General features: G+C 42.5%; 1 protein-coding gene and 1 long non-coding RNA gene across 5 annotated transcripts in view; one reads left to right on the forward strand and one right to left on the reverse strand.

Annotated features, from left to right (window-relative positions):
- ccdc171 (coiled-coil domain containing 171) overlaps positions 1–24076 on the forward strand; it is an 87831-nt gene that overhangs the window by 36348 nt on the left and 27407 nt on the right. For 2 of the 4 annotated variants that reach the window (XM_080446448.1, XM_080446449.1), the window contains exons 22-24: positions 4–135; positions 2827–2979; positions 5264–6531. In XM_080446448.1, the coding sequence (XP_080302574.1) occupies positions 4–135; positions 2827–2979; positions 5264–5434 (456 nt within the window). In that variant the 3' untranslated portion in view covers positions 5435–6531. Of the gene's footprint in view, positions 1–3; positions 136–2826; positions 2980–5263; positions 6532–24076 lie in introns of those variants that run through there. The other 2 variants (XR_013934268.1, XM_080446450.1) reach the window with 2 other exon arrangements.
- LOC308098258 lies at positions 18809–21306 on the reverse strand. Its single transcript, XR_013934283.1, has 3 exons — positions 21197–21306; positions 20926–21084; positions 18809–19759 (listed from the first exon to the last, which is right to left on the reverse strand). It is a non-coding gene; the product is annotated as an uncharacterized lncRNA (long non-coding RNA).

Below are 24076 nucleotides of genomic sequence, written 5' to 3' on the forward strand. Positions count from 1 at the left end.
CAGGTCAGAGACAGTCTGGTCCAATCACGGTGCTCTGTGACGGGTAAGCCCCTCCCCCTGCAGTTACCCAGAGTGCATGTGGAGCTGTCAGGAACAGAGAGGATGATGGGAGGTGTGGAGGTCACTGCCTGTGAGGTAACTATAGCTGAATTCCATTCCCCAAAGCTCGGTCACTCGCTCACTCTCCTCGCTTCCTCCACTCGCGCCTAAGCCCCGCCCCTGCGAGGAGCCGAGGATTATTTGCGAGGACGGAGTGGTCGAGCGGTTGCCCTCAAAGGATCGGACTGCACTCAGCGTCATTTCAAAGCGACGGCAAATTCCGCGATCACTTATGACGTCTCAAACAGCTGGACCAGAGCAGCAGAGGCGTGGATGAAAATATACATGCATAGAATAATATGCAGGTATAGAATAATACAGAATATAAGAATAGACAATTCATCAATGTGGATGGCCACATTGTTATCTTTATAGTTAACATTTTGTGCGAAGCCATTTATTCCTGAATTAGTGGACGATCGCGCCAGGATGAGCAAACTTACATTTATGAATTTAATCCTGACTCGTCCCTCTTTTTGCTCGTACAGTCCCCAGACCCCCCACCCCCCGCAGCAGTCCCGCACGGCACTGCTGCTTATAACAGCCACCGTATATTACAGAGTATGTCTGACATCATTCATGCAGGGTGGCCATACGTCCTCTTTTACCCGGACATGTCCTTTTTGGGGGGGCTGTCTGGGGGGGTTTTATAAAATCCTTCAAATGTCCGGGGTTTTGAGAGTTTGGGTGATACCCCACTTCTGGGACGAAGAAAAAAGAAAAAAAATCAGACGATTTTGTGATTTTGCTTGATATTGTTTGATGGCGAAATAAATCATGACTGATGAAAAATACCCTTCACAGCTAATAGAGAATTTTTAATTTTAAGAATCGGTTCAGAATTGAATGAGTACGGCTATAGTTAAATAGCGTAAAGTGTCCTCTTTTTGGGAATTCAGAATATAGTCACCCTATATTCAGTCTATAAATACAATACATTATTTTAAACATAAACTTTGTCACAGTAATTTATAGTAGTCCATGCACTGCATTGAGGCATGCACGGAGAGAAATGAAATATCAGCTTTTGAGACAGAATAAGTGTGCACAATATATTACAATGTATATAATTGTATTATGCTTTATATCATACAATGCAATAAAGCCAGTGGCTTGTTGCGTCTTTTCAGTTAATTTACACTGTGTGTGTGTGTGTGTGTGTGTGTGTGTGTGTGTGTGTGTGTGAGTGTGAGTGAGAGATGAGCAACGACTGATCGGCGGGGGCGAAGGGGGGGGGGGGGGCAGCCGGTGTTTTCGGCATGGTTTCCGGGTTTCAAGCATTGATTGTGTGGCCACATGTGGAGGAGGACCATGTATACGTCACGGGAGAAGGGAAAAAACGAAAAAGAACGTGTACACGTGATGCGGAAGTCTGCCGTGGAGGAGCTGTGGAGAGTGGTCGAGCGTACACTTGATGTACACTCGCTAAATGCGGAAGTGGAGAGCCTCCTCGGCTCCTCCACTCGACTCCACTCGCCTCCTCCAAGAAGCAACTGAATAATTGGACCCTGACTACTTCCGGTTTGAAGTCGGAGTGACCGAGTGGGAGTGAGCGAGTGGCCGAGATTTTCGGGTTTGGAATTTGGCTTTACTCTTCATTCACTCACTCACTCACTCACTCATTTGTTCGTTCTACTTCAGCAATTGTGATGGGCACCGTTCTCTGTGATTCACATGAACAGAAAAGTAGCCTCGGTAACCATGCATTTTTGTTTTGTTTGTTTAACCCATTAAGACCGGGAACGCATCTGAGTAATTTTTTGATTTATTTGGCGATTCAAAAATAGCAGATATACAGGTGCTGCCCTATGAGCTTGTAGATCTACTATTTTTTGAAAAATCATGAACATTTGTGCAAATCTTTGAATATATATAATATACATTTGTAACTCAAATCTCTGGAGGTTCTACAATTGTTGTCTTCTAAATCCTAACAGTTAAAAGAAAAAAAAACGTATGTTGCTATATTAGTGGTGCTCAAACTTTTTCATGTCAAGGACCCACAAAATGAAATGTATTTGGCCGCGGACCCCTAGTCTCACGTAGCCAGACAACTATTCCACAATCTCTGAATGCTATATAGAGTCTGGAACTACAACTCCCGAACTCCGAGAGAGGAAACTGGCACATTTTAAAAGATCTTTACATTTTACTTTTTAATTTACATTTCTGCTAAGCAGCAAGCTAATTGTACTAAATTTGCGCGACTGCAAAGACGAAACGGAAGTGAGGAGGATCCGGTTTATATTCTAATCATGATCAGAGCTTCCGAGTCCCAGACTGTATCACCGGAAACATTTGAAAATTGTGGGAGGCAACAGTCTGGCCACGCGAGACTAGCGGACCCCCATCTCAAAATATTTTGTTCCAGAGACCCCAGAAGCAAAGATTTGAGTTACAAACGTTTGCTTTAAAAAAATATATATAGTCAAAGATTTGCACACATCTTTCATGATTTATGAAAAATAGCAGATCTACAAGCTCAGCTCAGCTTCTTTTTTTTTTTTTTTATTCAGAACCCAAGATATGATGATTTGAAAATGTTGTGCTCCATTCACTCTTTGTTTAACTTCTTACTGAAAAAGGCTGTATCTCGGCTCCTAAGCACTTTTTTTTACAATGAATTTTGGCTGTGGCACTCAGAGCCAAACTGCCATAAATAAGCTGGGCACTGAATGAGTTAATGGGTTAACAGAAGAGTCTCCCCTGCTCTCTGTCTCCCTCTAGAGGCTGGTCTCCACATTCGCGGACCTCTACCAGGCAGCCGGCTCTCGGATCGGCTGGCTGGAGCAGGAAGTCTCCGCCCATCGCAGTCACGTGACCGCTCTGCGCGGCGAGCTGCATGACGCCTGTCTCCGTGACAACCTGGCCTACGTCCCCGTAAGATCACCAACGTTCCGTTTCAACCCGAAAGTGATCAGAGACCATGCAGAGGGTTGAGCTGGCAGGGAAACTCATTCACTGCCAGACTTATTTCTGGCTGCGTTTGCCCACTGCCAGCGATGTTGTTTTTCTTACCTTTTCAACTGGTCACAGAATATTTATATTCAGTGTGATCGATCCCAGGACGGTTGCTAAGCACGGAGGGTTTCACTGTGCTGCCGCGAGAGAGAAAAAAAACTCACCGCGACCCCCCCTTCCCTTGTTTACAGGCTATTGATGATTGATTGATTGATTGATTGATTGAAATTTTTATTAGGCAAAAGAATGTAAAACAACACAGTTACATTTATGATGCTTTTGTCTAAAAGGTCCGGCCAAAAAAGTCCTTGCGGACTTGTTTCCGTTGGGGTCCTTGAATTAATTTCATAGACATATATAGTAGCAACTAAACAGTTCAAAAATCAACATGAAAATACAGATAATACAGAAAAAATACCACTATGTACAAAAAAATGCATGAAAAAATACAAAAATATGTACAAAAAAAGGGGGGGGGAAGCATGGAAAAATAAAAATTATATACAAAAAAAGCATGAGGAAATAAAAAATATGTACAAAAAAGAGGAGGGGGGGGGTCGTCTGTCTACAGGGAAACTGGTACTAGCTCCTCTTTCGGCCTCCAGAAAGATGAGTTTTTAGGGCTGTTTTGAATGAGCCCAGCGAACTGCATTTTTTGAGGGATGGGGTTAGACTATTCCATTCCTTGGTGGCTGTGCTATAGAAGGAGAATTTGCCCATGTTTGTTTTATGGGTGGGTGGTACCAGATTGTTGTTTACGCTCCCTCTAGTTTCGTGGCTGTGGGTGTCACTAACTTTTTCGAGGTATTTATACAGATATGCGGGTATAGGGGGCATTTCGGGCAAATCTGCATTTACAATTTTGAAGACCAGTCCCATTTTTAGTTGTTTAACCCTGTCTTCCACCCTGAGCCAGCCTAGGCTGGCAAAGTGAGTGGGAGAGAGGTGGGTCATGGGCCCCAGTCCGAGAAGTAGTCGAATCAGTTTGTTTTGGGAGGTTTGAAGCTTAGTCTTCAGTGACACTGAGGTGTTGGAGTACCAAGAGGAGCTAGCATAGTCAAAAAGGGGCTGAATCAGGGCCCCTGAGAGGGTCCTGAGGGTTGACAAAAGAGGAAACTCTGCCCATAAATCTGGTTCTCTGGTTTACTCCTTTGACCACCTTTGTTGCCATGCTTTCACCTGTCAGGTATTTGTCAAGAATACATCCCAAATAGGTAATCTCTTCTTTGCTAGTGATGATTGTGTCATCGACTTTGACCTTGAAATAATTTACCTTCATTTTACTGAGGGAATGTTTGGTCCCAAATAGAATGGATTCAGTTTTCCCAAGGTGTATTATAGCATCTCTCGTCAAAAATGCACGTTTTTCTTACCTTTTTAACTGGTCACATAATATTTATATCCATGCATGATCGATCGCCCGACGGTTGCTAAGCACGGAGAGTTTCACTGTGCTGCCGCGAGAAACTTTCTTTTGTCACCGCGACCTCCCGGTGGCTTGTTATGGGCCGTTGAAAATAGCATGTCTCACCAAAAAATAAAAGAACTCCAGTTACAGCTGTTTCGCCACAGGCGCTAAACAGAAAGTAGATGGAGTAGTAAATCTTGGGATCACGTGATCTCCTGCTTCTGTGTGTACCTGGGGATGAAGTGGTCACTCATGTGTTAGCTTAGAGCGCCATCTAGTGGAAACACCCAAAATAACCTAAAAGACGTCAAAAACATCCTTGGCAGTCTGATCCTTTGGGAAAAAAGACATCAAAGACGTCCTTGGCAGTGAATGAGTTGATCTACTGTAACTAATCCATCTCATTTATTATTTAGAAAATAATGAATTTGAATGAAATAATCAATTTTGGGGGTCAACCTGAGCTTGTAGATCGGCAATTTTTGCTGTTTTTGCACGACGCCGTTGTACGACAAACTATAAAATAGGGCTTAACCACTGAAATCTCATTTGGTTGAACGGAGTTCCTCTGGGCTCTGGTAGTGTATTTTGAGTTTTCTGTTATTGCGGGGAAAGCTTTCGCTGGAAATAGCCGATCGACAAGCTCGCAACGCGTCGCAGCGCTTGTCGATCGGCTGTTGTCAGCGAAAGCTTTCCCCACAATACGGATGCTGGAGGTTAAGGGGTTAAGTGGTTAGTCAGGCTAATCGTTTTAGTTGATTGTGAAAAATCTCTCTCTGTGTCTCTCTCTCTCAGGTGGCTGAATTCTCCCCATTGTTACATCCAAACGCCAGTCATCCAAGCCCGCTCTCCGATTTGTCGAGGGAACTGCCGATCAGCCGCAGCCCCGCCCAGCCCTGTACAAACCCCGCCCCCTCCTGTATCTTTCTGTCTGGGGACCGTGAAGTTACACAGAAGAACTCGTGACAATTCAGCCAATAGTTTATGGAGATGCATAATGTTGTTCAATTGGGACCAAAGTGTTGGACATACGGACCGACTGACCGTAGCACTAAAAAGACCAGAGGCCAAAGAAGTGATTAGGAAGGTGTGGAGGATGAAAAATATGTAACCCTTTCAGATCGGGAATGCATCGGTGTCATTTTAAGATTTCTTTGGCTATTCAAAAATAAAAAATGCTATTTTTGAAAAATCATGAACATTTTTGCAAATCCTTGAATAAAGTTTTTTTTAAGCGAACATTTTTAACTCATGTTACAACTTCTGGGGGTCCCTGGAACAAAATATTTTGAGATGGGGGTCCACGGCCAAATACATATAATTTTGGGTGGTCCTTGACATGAAAAAGTTTGAGAACCACTGATATTACAGCAACATACGTTTTTTCAAAAAACTGTTTTGGAAGACATTTGTAGAATCCCCAGAAGCAAAGATTTGAGTTAAAATCTTCTCTTTAAAAATACATATTAAAAGATTTGCACAAAATATCCACGATTTTCCAAAAAAATTGCAGATCTACAAGCTCAGGCAGCTATGAGCTTTTATATCAGCTATTTTTGAATAGCCAAAGAAATTAAAATGACAGAGATGCGTTACCGGCTTGAAGGGGTTAAGAGAGAGAAACATGCTTGACTTGATGAAATACAAACTCATTTGTTATACTCATACTGTTAATTGAATACAATTTTATGATCTCATAACATTGTGTGTCTCAGTCTCCGTTTAATCTACAATACATTGTTCTAGCCATATTGTATAGTAACATATTGACGTTTTCTATCCGCAAAAGCCTTACGTATGTCCATATTTTACATCTTTGTGTCTTCAGAAGTTGAATGTAAAATATGTACATCTTTGTAAATTATGTGAACATTACAGCTATTACAGCTAATGCCCTACTTTGTCGCGTTGTAAGCTTTTATCTTGGATCTGCTATCTTGGTCCGCATTTGCATTGGTCGCAAGTATACTTGTATGTCAAATATGGTCTGAAGAATTAATAAAGAATTCGGGACATTTGAGTCTGGAAAATGTAGGAACCCTGTTTTACCATAAAGTGACAAACAACCCGTTTGGTAGAGCATGTTTTCAGAAAATTATTAGACCATTATTAGAATTGTTTTAATTGTATCAAGTTACATGATCATGTTAAGTAACAATATGACAACCCCAATAAGGTACTTGCTTTCACAACGATAATTTTCAAAACTGAAATAAAATAAATGAAAATTGTTCAGTTAAAACTTTTTTTTGTTTAGTTTTTTACAGCTGTACTGTACTGTATCACTCTGGTGTACTCTGGCCTTACAATTAAAAAAATTACTTTGGCATTAAACAATCCACGTCAATGCCGTATCAACCTTTAAATGAGCCTATAAATGAATACAGTATCTTATCTTGTCTGATATGCACCACTCCATAGGACTCTGATCAAACATTGCATTGTTATTTGGACTCGAGGTTGACTGTTTCCCTGTTACATTGTAAAACATAAATCAATTGAGTACATACGGATGGAGGAATGCAGGTAGGTATTGTACTCAAATGGTAAATATTAATTACTAAGATGGTCAAAGGGCAAGGGCCGGAAGTTGCCCATGTGTGCATTAAAGTGTAGTAGAAGAACAGCACCCAGCACCCATTGCATAGACCATCCATCTGTGAACTTGAGACAAGAGCCACTATGGAAAGCGGCCACCAGCCCCGTACGTCGGTTGAGACCTCTATGACATGGTCCATCATCAGCACTTTCTGCTGCAGTCTGCCACTTGGAATCGTGGCTATAATCGTCTCTCAAAGGGTGGGTGATTATTACATAACAGCCATTTATATGTAACATTATACTCTGTGGCGGAAGAAGTACTCAATTATTTTACTTAAAGGTAGGGTAAGTGATTTACTTTGGTTAAAATAAGTGTTAAATAGCTCTATATTCTGATAGTACTCATTGCTATAGAGTGTTTGTTGAGTAAAAGGAGTCTCCATGTCTCTCCCGCTCTTTATTAAACAGAAAATGCATTTTCAGTTCTCTCTCCTGATTGGCTTAAAATGTGTCACCTACTGTACCTGAAAATGTACTATATTCTGTTTATTAAAGAGCTGGAGAGACCCCTGTGACGCTCTGAAGCAATGATTACTATCAGAATATAGTACTTTTTAACAAAAAAAAGAAAAAATCACTTACCCTACCTTAAGTAAAAGTATCAATACTGCAATGTAGAAATACTCTGTTACAAGTGAAAGTCTGTCATTCAAAATGTGCTTGACTACTACAAAAGTATTGGCATCAAAATATACTTAAGCTGAACTTCATAATTCTAGCTTGACACTGCTTGCATTTTACTCACCTCGACGTGACTTTTAACATCCTTTAATAATAAACTGTGATTGAGCCTTGAGCCACCCAGACGCCACAGTCCTTCCAGTATTTCCAACACAATTTAAACATGAACTACATTACCCCCAACCCCATCAGTCAATCAATCATTCAATTATTCATTCATTCATTCAATCAATCAATCAATCAATCAATCAAGCAAGCAAGCAATCAAGAATTGGTAAACATTTACTTCAGGTAAGTATTACAATATATCACTAAAATAAATTATTACTACAGTTACATCCTATGTCAATCTGTCATGTTTACATTCATTCATTATTAAATCCAACGAGAGACTAGTAATATCAAACCTGCCATGGCTCTGTATTGTGTGCAAAGTGGTACAGCTTTCCCAGTGAAAGGCCCTCTTCCTGGCACACATTGCAACATGTCATGGAGGGCATGGGCCAGAGCATACACAGCCTTGTAAACATTATACTCTAGCCTGAGGTTAGACACATCCAACAGGGTAGTGTCTGCTGTTCCTAGGTCCTCTTGTCCAGTACACACCCTTCCACCAGCATTCGCCCACTCTGATGGAAGGGGTGCAAATTTACACTGAAATGTGTGCTCCCAAAACTGCCTCACCTGAAGAAACAAAATGAAGATAGAAATATAATACCTTGTGAATTTTAAAAAGCAGTCTTCAGATTGAAATTGCTGCTACACACACACACACACACACACACACACACACACACACACACACACACACACACACACACACACACACACACACACACACACACACACACACACACACACACACACACACACACACACACAAACTAAACTATTTCTTTGAGGTCACCAACGTCTAACTTTAACTAAAGACTCACTAGGATGTTTTCAGGGCTGTTGTTAAGGTCATTTTTAGGATGTATTTTCAAGTCCTTTAGGCCTGGTATCTCTCCACGACGGAATGCAATACCAAGGGTGCCCCTCAGGTACAGCATGTAGTGATGAGTCTGGGGCTTTGGTTCTTCCAGGAAGGTCATATCAGAAATCCACTGCAGACCTGTCACCTTCTGCTTTACCACCTGTTGATTGTGATAATCAACATTATTATTATTATTATTATTATTATTATTATTATTATTATTATTATTATTATTATTATTATTATTATTATTATTATTATTGTATTATCATTATTATTATCATTATTATTATCATTACCCTTATAATTATTATTGTATTATCATTATTATTATTATTATTATTATTAGTAGTAGTAGTAGTAGTAGTAGTAGTAGTAGTAGTAGTAGTAGTAGTAGTAGTAGTAGTATTAGTATTAATAATAATCATAATACAGTATTCTGTAAACTGTCACAGCAAATGCAATCTAATAAAATAGCAATGAGATGTGTGAATGGTTTGATTATTTGCTTATTGTGCAGAGAATAATGTGTAAAAAATATGCAATTACTGAGCATTTAATTTGATGAACCTAAGACTGATTACATTGCATTGCAATAAAACATGCTTGCAGGGAAATAGCATTTTTATATATGAATATATTTATGTATGTCTTCACTTCTATATAACTCATTTCAGAATCCTTATAATGATGATTTCCTAAATTAACATGGATCATAACTCCAACCTCGTCCATGAGTTTAATCGCACGGATCCCATATTCAAATACAACGACCACACGAGCTGTGGATGTCTTCATCATAGAGACAATCCTCTGGAGTTCAGCTGGGTCACTGTCCCAGGGCAAAACCTCCAAATATGCCAGGCAACCCCAACCAGACTGGGCCAGCTCAGACTGGAAGATTGTGGCTGCATCGCGGGCATAGGCTTGATCGCTAAACAACACTCCAACCCAGGTCCACCCAAACCGTCTCATAATCTGGATCATAGCTTGCACCTGATTGGATACAGAATGTTGGGATAACTGAGTGCTTAACCCATTAAAAAGCATTATTTTACACTTTGGCTATTCAAAAATAGTACAAGCTCGTAGCGCGGCACTCGGTGCCGAAAAATCGTGAAAATGTGTGCAAATCTTTGAATATATATATTCTTTTAAAGCGAACATTTTGAACTCAAATCTTTGCTTCTGGGGGTCCCTGGAACAAATTATTTTGAGATGGGGGTCAGCGGCTAAATACATATCATTTTGGGGGTCCTTGGCATGAAAAAGTTTGAGCACCACCGATATAGAAACATACGTTTTTAAGAAACCTTTTGGGATTTAGAAGACATTTGTAGAATCGGCTTCAGGTCTTAATGGGTTAAACTAGATTATTCCCATAGCGGTAAATCCTTGACCTTTGGCAACTGAATTTCCCCTGCGGGATCAATAAAGGTCGGTCGATCTATCTAGATATCTAAATCAGTAAACTGCTCATCGGGAGCAATTAGGGGTCCAGTGTCTTGCTCAAGGACACTTAGACACCAGTGTTGATTTTGTCAACTAAAACTATGAAGAAAAATGTTGGTCGACTACCTTTTTTCACTGACAAAAAAACTAAACAAAAACTAAATAAAAACTAAGCTATGATGACTAAAACTAGACTAAATATGTTGACAATTTCGTCAACAAATAAAAACTAGACTAAAATGTTAGGGAGGGACTAGTGGAGAAGAGATCCAGTAGAACTAAAAGACAAGTCATTTTATAATAATAAATAGCAGATCTACAAGCTCACAATGCGTCGCGCTGCGACACGTTGTGACGCGCTACGACACGTTGTGACGCGCTACGACGCGTTGTGAGCTTGTAGATATATTTAGCATGCAACCAAGTAATCAGCCATTATGACGCCATCAATACACCGCCAAAACACATTTTAGTCGACTAAATCAATTGTAGATTTAGTCGACTATAATCTTATGATATTTAGTCAACTAAAACTAGACTAACAGTAAAACATTTCAGATGACTAAAATATGACTAAAACTAAATGGAATTTGTTTCAAAAGACTATGACTAAAACTGAATAAAAATTTGCTGTCAAAATCAACACTATTAGACACTAGCTGGGGGAGCCCACGATTGAACTGGCAACCTTCCGGTTGCAAAGCGGCCGCTCTACCTCCTGAGCCACTGCCGCCCCTAATTCACTGAATCTCCTACACAGATCTCACAATTAACAGGTAATAATAATAATAATTGACAAAAAAACTAAACAAAAACTAAATAAAAACTAAGCTATGATGACTAAAACTAGACTAAATATGTTGACAATTTCGTCAACAAATAAAAACTAGACTAAAATGTTAGGAAGGGACTAGTGGAGAAGAGATCCAGTAGATCCAGTATTAATAACAGATGTTCATGTGCAGACATGTGCAGACATTATTTAAAGTATACGTGATCATTATTAGACAAAAATAGATCCTTGAACTTGTTTATTCTCAAAATGAAAAATGAAAGGCTATCACAGGTTGTGTGTGTGTGTATGTGTGGGGGGGGGGGGGGGTGTATTTGGCCCCATATACATATAAAATCAAATATAGAATATAAAATAAATACAAAATAAATAAATAAATGGTGCCCTGTGTTCTCTGGGGCCCACTGTTCCCGTTACCTATACATTGTATATATTATATTTGATAAACCGATACAGGTCCAGTGGGCACCAGGTATTTCTGGACAGTGGGCACAACCGCTGTATATTCTTTTCCAAAAAAAAAAAAAAAATCAGATGTATGGGTAAATGTATGGTATATATGATTTGAACATGCACTGTACATCATTATCAGACACATTTACCCTTCAACTTCTTGTGTATCCCTGGAATGACTGAATATCACAGATTTTTCAGCAAGACATATCATGTATTTGGCCCCTCATTTATAAAAAAAAAAATTAAATATAAAATCTGATAAAAATACACAAAATAAGGTTTTAAAAAATGGTCCCCAGAAATACCATGTGCCCACTGTTCCGGTTACCTGATACACAACCAAATCACCAAAATTAAGCATGTATCAAATAGGTGATGGTAAAAGGGGGTTTGAGTAAGACCAGGGGCACTCTGTACAAACCTTTACCCTAGAGATGGCAATAGAATGACTTGAGGAAGAATCCCCCACGATTCCGAGCACTGCCCCCACGATTCCGAGCACTGGAGGAGACCCGACACAGCTCTCATCCAGTTGAAACTTCTCCTCTCTCCCACTGATCAATGTCAACGCTGCATGGAATGCAACTCCAAGCGAGTAACAGGTATCATAGATACTATACCCCACTATTACCCCAGAGTCACATTGAGCAGCAGGCTGAGGTTTCTGTTGATCTCTGTGATGGCAAAAGCCATGGTCTGTGCCCATTTGAATGCGTCAATGTTGAAACTAACACACAAAATGTCACTTTTGTGACCTTGGTGATCACCTTGCATAATGGATCTTTGTAGAAATATAAAACATCGACCAATCCTATGGTACCAACACATCAAAACAATGTCCCTGTTCACTTTCTTGCTGTCGTATTATGTGTGATACTCACTCATAGCAAATTGGGGTCCTTTTTCTCAGAGGTGAAAGACAGATCAGGGAAGACAGAAGCAAGGTGGATCTCAAACACGCCACCCAGAACCAAGTCCCCAGGCTGGTTGATTCTATTGAGATTAAACTGTAATTCACAAGAAGAGGAAGATGAGGAAGACAAAGGAGAGAAGGAAGAGAACAATATCAAGCATGAAAGCAGGTGTGTGACTAGAGAAGCCCTCATGACTGTCCTCCTCTGTTCTCTAAATCCTTTGTCCAGTTGCAAAGTTTTATACACAGTGTTTTGCCGTCCCCTTTGCCAGTTTATGGCATTACGTAATCTTTCACAACACCCATCTGGGCAGAGGCAGAAGTAGAGGCAGGGCTTAAAGGGATAGTTCACCCCAAAAAATACGTTTTTCTATCAATTAGTCACCCCATGGAGACTTGAATTCATGGATATTTTAATGTTTTAGTCAGTCAAACAGTGTCACAAACTACAGTAATTACCCGGTGTCAATTGTTAAAATGGTAGTTATCACGCTAAATGCTGCTAAATGATGTTTTGTTTATTTACCAACTAATTTTAAAGGACAATTGCACGGCTGTCATGACAGTGTGATGTCACTGCATTATGATGTCATTATTGCGAACGCAGCGGAAGGAGGCGCGCCGAAGGTGGAGCTTACTATGAAACCGTGCTCGGCTTGTGTGTCTGTGTGTCTGTGTGCAGTATTGTGTGCGTGCACTGCAGCCATGAAGAACGCAGGAATGTAGACAATGCTCTGATTAAAATGCACAACAGCCTGCAACATGCCTAAACCAAACACATTTCAAAAACTACAAAGACAAAAAACATTTACAAAAAAAAAAAAAACACAACAAACAAACATAACAATTTAAAAAAGACAAAAACTGTACCACCCACTTCTCTACAATTGCTCATTCCTTTCGATTCTTCTTATTGTCATTTTCGAGCTGCGTTCGCTTCCCGCGTTTGCGCGTCTTACTTATAAGCAGGTAGCTGGCAACAACCAGTCTGGTAAGCCTCCTATTTCAAAGGGGCGGGATGTGCACAAACAGGAGAAAACTGCCCCCAGCTTCTGATTGGTCTGTGTGTATGTATGTTCTGCTCGCAAAGCAAACATGGACTCCCATGCACTTCAGTCAGGGTATTTTAATTCCTCACCAATTTAAATCTCAGGAATTAAAATTGGGACTCACCATAAATGTATGGCTTTTTGACAATAATTGGCAATATTTCAGCAACTAGGATTTCTTAGGACTTTTAGTATGTTGTTTTGGACACGCGGAAAGTGTGTGCTCCAACCGCTACACTAGGGCGGCCCTCATGTGTAAAGGGAGTGACATGCAGTAAATGGTCTGCCTGGTTGGGAATTGAACCAGAAACATGCTGATCAGGGTATGCACCCTAACCACTTGGCTATACCCAGAGAACTCTCTCTGATGCTGTTACAGCCACACGCACGCACACACGCACGCACACACACACACACACACACACACACACACACACACACACACACACACACACACACACACACACACACACACACACACACACACACACACACACACACACACACACACACACACACACAATATACAGTGGTTGGTTTTCATTTCCACATGGCAGCATTATTAGTCTCAGTGGGGTGTTCTTCTCACACCATCAGTGCACTGTACCTGCAAACATCCTCACAGCTCCTCAAAGGTCCAACAACGTTACTTTCAAGCAGAACTCTTGTATGTCCAAAACTGTTACTTTTAAGGAAATTAGCCTACTATATTGGTTGCTCGTTTTAGAAGAGAATGCACTTAAGACTTCTCGTGATTAGTAGTTTTGTTCCCTATGAATGCACTTATTGTAAGTCGCTTTGGATAAAAGGCGTCTGCTAAATGACTGTATGTAATGTATCACCTCAAATATATATCGCAGGTTAAATGACTTATGTCTCAGCAAGAAAAACTTGTCCATGCATTCATCTTCAGTAGACTTGACTACTGTAACAGTGTCTTTACAGGTCTCACTAAAAACAACCAGACGCAACAACCAGTTGATTCAGAACGCTGCTGTTCGAGTCCTTACTAATAGGGCTTTTCATTCAGCTTTATTTTACATGCAAATGAGAAATGACAGCAGGACATGCAGAATGGTTAGAGACCTTTACAGAAAAAAGGGATGTGTGGCGGTTTATATTTTACTTTTTAAGTCAGAGATAGGTTGTGCAGTGGTCTCCCATTGCTTGTTGAGACTTCAAAGTTCTCAAGCTGGAAAAGATTCGTTTTTCTGTTAAGGGCACCCCGCTAAATGTTTCCATAAGTGGAATGTCTTTTATTAACTATTTCAGTTCCTTACAAACATGAGGGCTGTGTGTGTGGTTTAAAAAGTTCGTTTTTGTAACTGTATGTGCTAGCTAAAGTTCAGTGGCTAAGCTAACAACAGGGCCTATTCTGTGTGTGTGAGCAGGCTATGTAGGTCTAAGCTAATACACCGTTCATGGCTCACTGCAGTGATGTGCTATGTGCTGTATCCTAGTTTGCATAGGATATTTAGTTCACTGTTTCCATTTCTGTATATTTATGTCATGATTTCTATCATTTCAGATACCATTCATCACAGTGTATGTTTGTGTCTGCCAACTTCAATTCTACATAAAAACCCATAAACTGCCATCAAGTGTCATCTTTGAATACATGCTCTATGACCGGAGCCCTGTGGTGGGCATAGCTTCAACCCCTCTGAACATACAGTTCTCTTTTAAAAACTAAAAATTTTCACATGGTCCTTCGAGCCGGATGCTCCACTCACCACAGCAAGATGACAGAAGGGGACTCAAAAAGTATACGTCATATGCCATCCCACCTACTCCAATACCAGGTCAACCTTCCCCACTCCTTACTGCCACCCCCAGTCCCTACCAGCACTCAGACAATAGTGCAAGGGGACGCCCAGACAACCAGCACAGCACAGATGTGGCCAATCAGTGGGCAAGCCAAGTTTGCCTCGACTGCAGACCAATACTCTATGCCAAGGTATTCAAGTGGGCAGTATAGACCAGACCCCCTAAGTCATCTCAACCAAAATATGGCATATCCTAACCCCCTAGCATACAATCAGTCACCTAGAAGCCTGCAAGATGAGGAGGAAAATCTGCAAGAGATCTCCATCATTAGCGATGCTGTTTCTCCTCCACATCAGAAGCAGCAAGATCTGCCCCCCATTCATACACCGTACCACCTCTCACCGGTGGTCAGACCTAACACTTTAAACATCTCTTTTACTGCCACCCAAGCACAGTAAACCCTCAACAGCATGTTATGTCTGACCAGCTAGCTCAGCTGTCCATGCACCAATGGCAGAGCTCAACCACCTACAGAAGTGTTGTCCAGGCACACCCCATGTCGGCAGCCCCGGTGACGACACCTACTATTGCATCGCCACATGCCAGTCAAACCTCCCCCTCATCAGTGGCCTCTCAGCAACACCAGACGCCTGCTTCACTGCAGCACCAGACGCCTGCTTCACTGCAGCACCAGACGCCTGCTTCACTGCAGCACCAGACGCCTGCTTCACTGCAGCACCAGGCGCCTGCTTCACCGCAGCACCAGGCGCCTGCTTCACCGCAGCACCAGGCGCCTGCTTCACCGCAGCACCAGACGCCTGCTTCACTGCAGCACCAGACGCCTGCTTCACTGCAGCACCAGACGCCTGCTTCACCGCAGCACCAGACGCCTGCTGCACTGCAGCAACAGACGCCTGCTTCACTGCAGCGGGATCACTGGTCACTGCAGCACCAGATGCCCGTTTCACTGCAACACCAGACGCCTGCTTCACTGCAGCACCAGACGCCTGCTTCACTGCAGCACCAGACGCCTGCTTCACTGCAGCACCAGACGCCTGCTTCACTGCAGCACCAGACGCCTGCTTCACTGCCGCAGGATCACTGGTCACTGCAGCACCAGATGCCTGCTTCACTGCAGCACCAGGCGCCTGCTTCACTGCAGCACCAGATGCTGGCTTCACTGCAGCACCAGACGCCTGCTTCACTGCAGCACCAGACGCCTGCTTCACTGCCGCAGGATCACTGGTCACTGCAGCACCAGATGCCTGCTTCACTGCAGCACCAGGCGCCTGCTTCACTGCAGCACCAGATGCTGGCTTCACTGCAGCACCAGACGCCTGCTTCACTGCAGCACCAGACGCCTGTTTCACTGCAGCACTAGATGCCTGCTTCACTGCAGCCGGTATACCAGCAGCACCCGATGCTGGCTTCAGCACAGCCAGCATACCAGCAGCATCCCCCGCTGGCTACCGCACATCCAGCGTACCAGCAGCATCCAACGCTGGCTTCAACACAGCCAGCGTACCAGCAGCATCCAACGCTGGCTTCAGTACAGCCAGCGTACCAGCAGCATCCAACGCTGGCTTCAGCACAGCCAGCGTACCAGCAGCATCCAACGCTGGCTTCAGCACAGCCAGCGTACCAGCAGCATCCAACGCTAGCTTCAGCACAGCCAGCGTACCAGCAGCATCCAATGCTGGCTTCAGCACAGCCAGCGTACCAGCAGCATCCAACGCTGGCTTCAGCACAGCCAGCGTACCAGCAGCATCCAACGCTGGCTTCAGCACAGCCAGCGTACCAGCAGCATCCAACGCTGGCTTCAGCACAGCCAGCGTACCAGCAGCATCCAACGCTGGCTTCAGCACAGGCAGTGTACCAGCCGCAGCCGACGCCAGCTTCCATACAACTGTCGTATCAGCAGCACCCGATGCCCGCGGCAGCCCAGCTGTACCAGCAGCAGCTGATGCCAATTTCACTACAGCCGGCACACCAGCCGCAACCGACGCCAGCCTCCCAACCGGCGTACCAGCCCTATCTGATATCGTCCGTCCGTCGGCGTGTCCGTCCGTCCTTCTGTCTGCGAGCAGCTAATCTCCGCCACCGTTGGCCCGGTCGCTGTGAAACTGCGCACACACACTCCCTGGATGCCACAGCAAAACCTCTGCCCCACATTTTTCAGATCAGCCTGTCATAGCGCCACCATGAGGCAGACTTTTGCAAAACAATTTTTTTTATATCACTCCTACAGATTTTCTCCAAAAAACATGCAAATCGGTACACAGTATCTCTATAGCCATGTGATCAACACGGATCTGTCAGATTTTCCCTATTCCATTGTGATTGGCTAAGATTGGCTTCCAAAGTTTGCAGGATTGCTTCATTTTGAACAAAATGTCTGAAATCATGCACGCAGCATGCAATTTCCGTGAAATTTTCCACGTAGATTCCCACTTGGCCCAGGTAGAAATTCCACTTGAAAACTTTCAAATCAGCCTCATGGTGGCGCTATAACAGACCGATTCACGTTTTAGCTATAACTGCACCGATCTGCGTGAAACTTTGCACGCACACTCCTTATATTGCCCCGGTAATATCATCATTTTTACCACCACGGCTACCTTTACCACCTACTATCTCTGATATTGATGTTAAGATCACTGACAATGCTCATAACATAACCACAATAGTGTCAATGTACAGATTAAATAAACAGATCACAGTAGAAACTGCCAATGCTACTAACCTGATTCATATCCCTTGCATATCAAGTATCTCAGACACTGTCCCAACAATGTTAAAACTTGCCCTTTTTAATATTAGGTCCCTGCGTACAAAGGCTCGGTTAATTAATGATTTTATAACCTCTTACAAGCTTGATTTTATGTTTTTAACAGAGATTTGGCTGGAGGCAGATGATGGAAATGCTGTTCTTATTCAATCTGCCCCACCAAATTTTATTTTTGAATTTGAAGCACGACAGGGCAAAATAGGTGGGGGTACATGTGCCCTTTTCAAGGATATGTTTATTTGTAAAAAACTGTCATTTGGAGAGTTCCTATCTTTTGAATATTTAGCATGTAAAATGGAAATGTAATGTTCTCCATGTATTTTATATGTAGTTATATATAGGCCACCAAGATCCCTACACTGTAACGAATTGGACTGTAGAATTTACAGTTAATAGCTGGCAGCAAAGTTGCCAATAAAGTACTGTAATAGCTACTGTAGTTACTGTAAAAAAGAACTACAGTAAATCAGAGTATAAGTGTTTTGCAGTTTGTTACTGTAAAAAAGAATTACAGTAAATTACAGTATACATTTTTACAGTTTGTTGCTGTAATTTAAATTACAACAAGTTATTGTAAAATCCATTTACAGCTACTTACTGGCAACTTTTGCTGCCAGTAATAGCTGTAATACTTATATACAATATATTATTGTAGATTTGTTTTACAGTTATTTCATTGTTAAATGCAAATTAGTGTTTAATCCAATTAATCAGTGCATTAAATTATCTTCAACAGTTAGATAAAAGCCAGAGTCAGATCTGCAATAAAACATTTATTAAAACTTTTTACATTAAGATTGTTTACCTGTAAAACCAACAATATTAAGACAAGTGCAAACTTATTTTTTTCCCCTGTCAGGGGTCAGTCATGATTCTCTTAATTGCATGCTTCTGTAGAAGGCCCGTAGGACATATCCATGTAACCATACAAACAGACATACACGTACCGTATACATGCAGACATGGATTATGGCACTGTCTCACACATCATGCACTGTATATACAGTGTCACATCATGTGACATTTCTGTCTGCATTACAATAATCACATATCCAGAGGCCATACTGGCACGCCTAACACCCCCCACCACGTGCACACGCACAGACACGCATATGGCTTTAGCAAGCTGGAGATGAGTAATCTGGCTGAGGGGATGTCTGTGGACCATCAGCTGAGTCACTGTAGCTCAGCCGCACACACATACACTCAACCCCTCTAGACACACTCACAGATACACGGACACCCACACGCTCTCTCGGCGTCACTCTAACTCTCCCTGTTCTGTCTCACACTAACACCTGTAAAACCAACAATATTAAGACTCTAGTGCAAACTTTTTTTTTTCTCATCAGGGGGCCCTGACCCAGAAAAGGTTGAGAACCACTGAGATTTTAAACATGAACCTCCCCAGCCAATCGAGTCAGCGGCAGGCAAGCCAGATCCAGACAGAGCATTGACAGTGCTGTTAGCCACTGTCAATGCTGTGTACTGGCACCCACAATCTAGCTCACCCACCGCTAGCCCGACCAGCTGAAAAGGTTGAGAACCACTGAAAACATGAACAGCAAAATGTCACGTGTCAGATACATTGTGCAAAGATAAAAGTGCAAAGATAAAAGTGCAAACTTTTGCAAACTTTGTGCAAACATCCATCCAGGAGAAATGGACGTGGAACCAAAAACATGGAGGTAGTCTTGAGGCATCAAACAAAGGCAAAAAAGTCTGTTAAGGAGATGGCATATGTCAAAATCCATTCAGGCAGGAGGTCTAAACCAGCAGGAATCCATGGAACACAAGGTTGGAAATCAGCAACATCTGTTAGGGCACAAAAAAGAACAAGAAAGAACAATATAAGTATTGAAAGCTGATTATGAGGTGCAGGTGGGAAACAAGCAGAGAAGCTCAGCTGGGGAGGTAATTGGCCTTGGGAGTAGTGACATCCAGAAACTGCCCTGTGATCCTTTCTTCTTACATTAGTTGACTTTCCCTTTTCTGAACAACACCTAGTAGGTATTCCTTTTGCACAACTACTTACACAGGAGATGACAGCCAAATAAGTCAATAAGTGGGCCTGCACACCATATTCACTTACTAAAGATTTATTTGAAGAAACATGTTTCGTATGTTAACTATGAAGGTCAGCTAATTGAAACCTTTCTTAACTCTTTGACTGCCAGAGTATTTTCATAAAGTACTCCCCCAGTGCCAGCAATTTTCGTGTTTTTTTATTTTTATATTTTGAATTTTTCTCATGAAAATAATTTAAGGACACATAATGTAAAGACCCAGCACAAATCCGCCACTAGAGCGCAGCACATGACAGCTTTGATCATGTCGTTGGGTCTCTCTCACCCTTCTTCATAGATTAGACAAGGAAAAACATGAAAACGGATGTGACGTCCCCCCCATTGTTTTGATCGGCGAAAATTACGTTGTGATATACGACGGCGATGACTGATCGTCACCCAGACCATAGATTATAGAAGAGAAACTGTCCGTTTGTCCGTCATACCGTGTGAAAGACCGTTTATTTACCTATTTTGGACGAAAATGACTGGGGGAAAGAATCAAAAACCGGAAACGGAATCCAGGTCATGAAACCGGATGCAGATGTCCGTGAAGTAAGTGGAACTTGAGAATAACATTGAATATTAAGCAGCATAGCGCAATCAGAGATTAAACAATGAACGCGCGTCCAGCGCGTCGAGCGCGTCGACGGCCAACTGGACAAAGTAGCACTTGACGCGTTATCGCGTCGTCCGCAGTCAAAGAGTTAAAGAAATAAATACAAAAAAATGTAACTGAAGACAGTGTTCTAGACCACTTTTCTTCTGAACAACTCCTAAAATCAGAGCATAAATTATAAAACTGTACTGCTTTATTATGTATAAAATATGACCTAAGATGGCAAAGCAACATATTAAGAATTTCATTCATATAGTGGGCAAGAGAGTGGTCCAAATTCTTTTCACATGACTTACACTCAAAGCCAATTGAAGTCCATCAGTCGCTTCAGGAGGGAGGCGACGGGAGGACAGACCGAATTGTTCCTCTTCTCTCTCACCTTCCCACTTTTTTGGCCGAGCAGCTTGGTTGTTTTGGTGCCACTGCCAGTGGTTGGGTTGATCCCAATGAAACATCTGCAATCACAAATCACATACTCTTTATGTAAAAGGTGCACTCACAGCTGCTCTACCAGAGAGCACATCTTTCGAGTTACACATGATGGTTCTACTTCAAGCAGAAAGTTACCTTTGTATGAACTCCAGAGTGTAGCAGGCGTGCTCCTGGTACACCAGATTTAAATTGTAATAGCTGGAAAATAGAGCTGCCATTCCAGCCAGGAAGTTGGTTTGTGGCGCCACAACGACCTGCCCCTCAATGCTCAGCATCCACTCAGTAGCTGTGAGAACATCACCTAAACATAATTAGACATATGGTTTGCATGTTAACAGTGTTTGTCTGTTGCTTTCCACATACTAAAACATGTCCTCCATTAGTATCCGTATCTGCAATGCTTTAAAACATATTAGAAACTGTATACACTACCTAGGACAATTAGACGCGGAGAGTCTGGAAGGTTCATTGTCCTTTCGACATCTGCTGCTGTCGCCAACACCTAAAAGACAGAAAAAAATATATGTAGTCAGGGTAACAGCTTCAACTTGGGCATAACACAAGTTTACAGGTGTACAAGAGTGAAATTATCTTTTGTACAAGCTAGCCACACATTTTGCATTAATTGTATTAATAGGGGGAAAAAAGCCAAACAACAAAACAGAATTCAAGTATCAAATGAAACTAAAAGATATACCAAAATTAAATACAAAATAAAGACATTGTGCATCTACAGTATAGTCACATAAAATGACAGTGCTGCTGCGAGGGCACGGTGGCGCAGTCGGTAGCGCTGTCGCCTCACAGCTAGAAGGTCCTGGCCTCGATTCCCACCGGGGACGCTGTGGGCGCTGGGGGCGTGTCTTCTCATCAGCGCCCATACCCTAGGTGGGATTGGTGAAAGGGCCTACTCTGTGTGGAGTTTGCATGTTCTCCCCGTGTCTCTCAGGGTAGTTAATAATACCCTCACAAAAACATGTGGTCGCTATACCGCCTCCCCCATGACAGCCGGGGCGCCTGATGGAGGGGAAAGGAACTGGTTGGGATAACGTGTTCCTTCCACACTCTACGTCCAACCAGGGAAACTCTCCCCTGTCAGGTGACAAGAAGGTCAGTTGGCTCTCATGCATTGAAGGAGGCATGAGCTCGGCCCTGGCCTCCCTAGGCTGGTGAGAGGAGTGTAGCAACCAGGATCACTTAGAAAATTGGCACCAGGTGGAAAATAAGGGTTACAAATTCGTGGGATAAATATTTAAGTTAAAAACATTTTTGACAGTGCTGTGCCAGTATAAAATGACACAGCATCTAAAGGCTGGTTTATACTTAGTTGCACGTCAGTGTCATGCACCGAAAATAGCAGATCTACAAGCTCAGAATGCATCACAATGCACACGTTCTGAGCTTATAGATCAGCTATTTTCAGCGTTCAATACTGACATGCAACTAAGTATAACTGAGACGTAAGCAGGGGCTCAGCACCTGTTCAGCAGCCTGACGACCTTGCTGTGGAAACTGTCCCTGAAGGTCAGTTAATTCAGAATTTAATGCTGCGATATCGCCTGCCTGACTGTAGCAGAGTGGGCTGATTGTAAAATACACAATATAAATGTCAAAAGCTTTAAACTATAATAATTTCATACTCACATCTGCCTGCAAAATGAGTCCATCTAGGTCTTCCTTGAAGTGTGCCATCAGCAGTAGGATCACACATGGTGATGGGTCACAGTTTTCTTCATGGTCGTACTTCACCAGGATGCGCTTGACCTCATCAGCATTAGACTTCCGCTGGAAAAACCGAAGGATCAGCTTCCCTTTTTCGTGCATAGCCTGCTCCATTTTATCCAGGATGCCAATGTCTGTGAGTAATTGGAAATGGCTGTACAGCAACTTTGGTGTGAACAGATATGGCCACTCATTCTTCAGCTCAGAAATCGAAGGAGATGGGCTGGCATTGATGTTTTTTCTTTGTAGGTAGTAGGTTTCTTGCATTAACTGAGTCAAATGTCCTCTCTCTGCCCCATTTGGCCCCTCGGTGCTGTACAGGTCTTTCATTTCCCTCTGCTTCTCTTTGAGACTCTCTTCAGTTTCATCTGGTGGACAGTCAGGCTGCCATCTCACACAGCCATATTGGTCAGCTGGTCCTTTTGCCATGTCTGCAAGTGAATTTGAGCTCTTCCTTTTCGGCGCCCTTCGTCTGGACAGAGTATTTCCACGATTAAGATGATTTGCTCTAAAAGTTATTTGAGCTGCTAGACTTTCATAGCCATTACCAAATCTTGTGTTGTCTCCTGGTATGACATCAGCAAAGCTGCTGTAATGCTGGTTTACAATCCTTTTGGCCACCATCTTGCACTGAGATAGTTTGGGATTCTCAGTCAGCCTCATTTCATCAACGATAATTCGTACCATTGCCTTGCGGTCTTTTTCGGATGGACGACATCCCTGTGCAATGGCAGTTGTGATACCAAGAGGCATTCTGTGCCAAGGCACACTGAAGTTCTCAATCCAGTCATCTAAATGGACAGTCATTCTGGAGCCATTACTGTGAGCCTGACTTGGAGTGCTGGGGGGTGAAAATGTAGACTGAGCAGCCTCTGTAGGGGTCCTGGGGGGTGAAAATGTAGACTGAGCAGCCTCTGTAGGGGTCATGTAGTCTGAGGGTTCTACAGGAGTCAGTGTTATCGTTTGCTCTAAAAAGGGAAACATATACGAATGTAATGGGATAGCTCAATAACTACAAATAATACAATCATATGACACTTCACAGTACTTTTCAGTACAATTAGGACCATAACATAATCTAAGACATACCGTCAACTTTCCATGCATTAAGAAGCTTCCTACACTGGATAAGTGATAGGTTGCCAATGGCTTTGAGATCATCCTCGCCAACTAAATGCAGGTCAGCTCGGGATTCCACTCCCATGTCTGCCAACTTGACCAGGAGGGACTCTAGTTTATCCTCTGGTAGGCTAGGTAATACTGCCAACACAGCTTGTTTAATTCCTTCCTCAA

Source organism: Gymnoscopelus braueri, assembly GCF_963280865.1.
Source record: "Gymnoscopelus braueri genome assembly, chromosome: 13".
Classification (NCBI taxonomy): Eukaryota; Metazoa; Chordata; class Actinopteri; order Myctophiformes; family Myctophidae; genus Gymnoscopelus; species Gymnoscopelus braueri.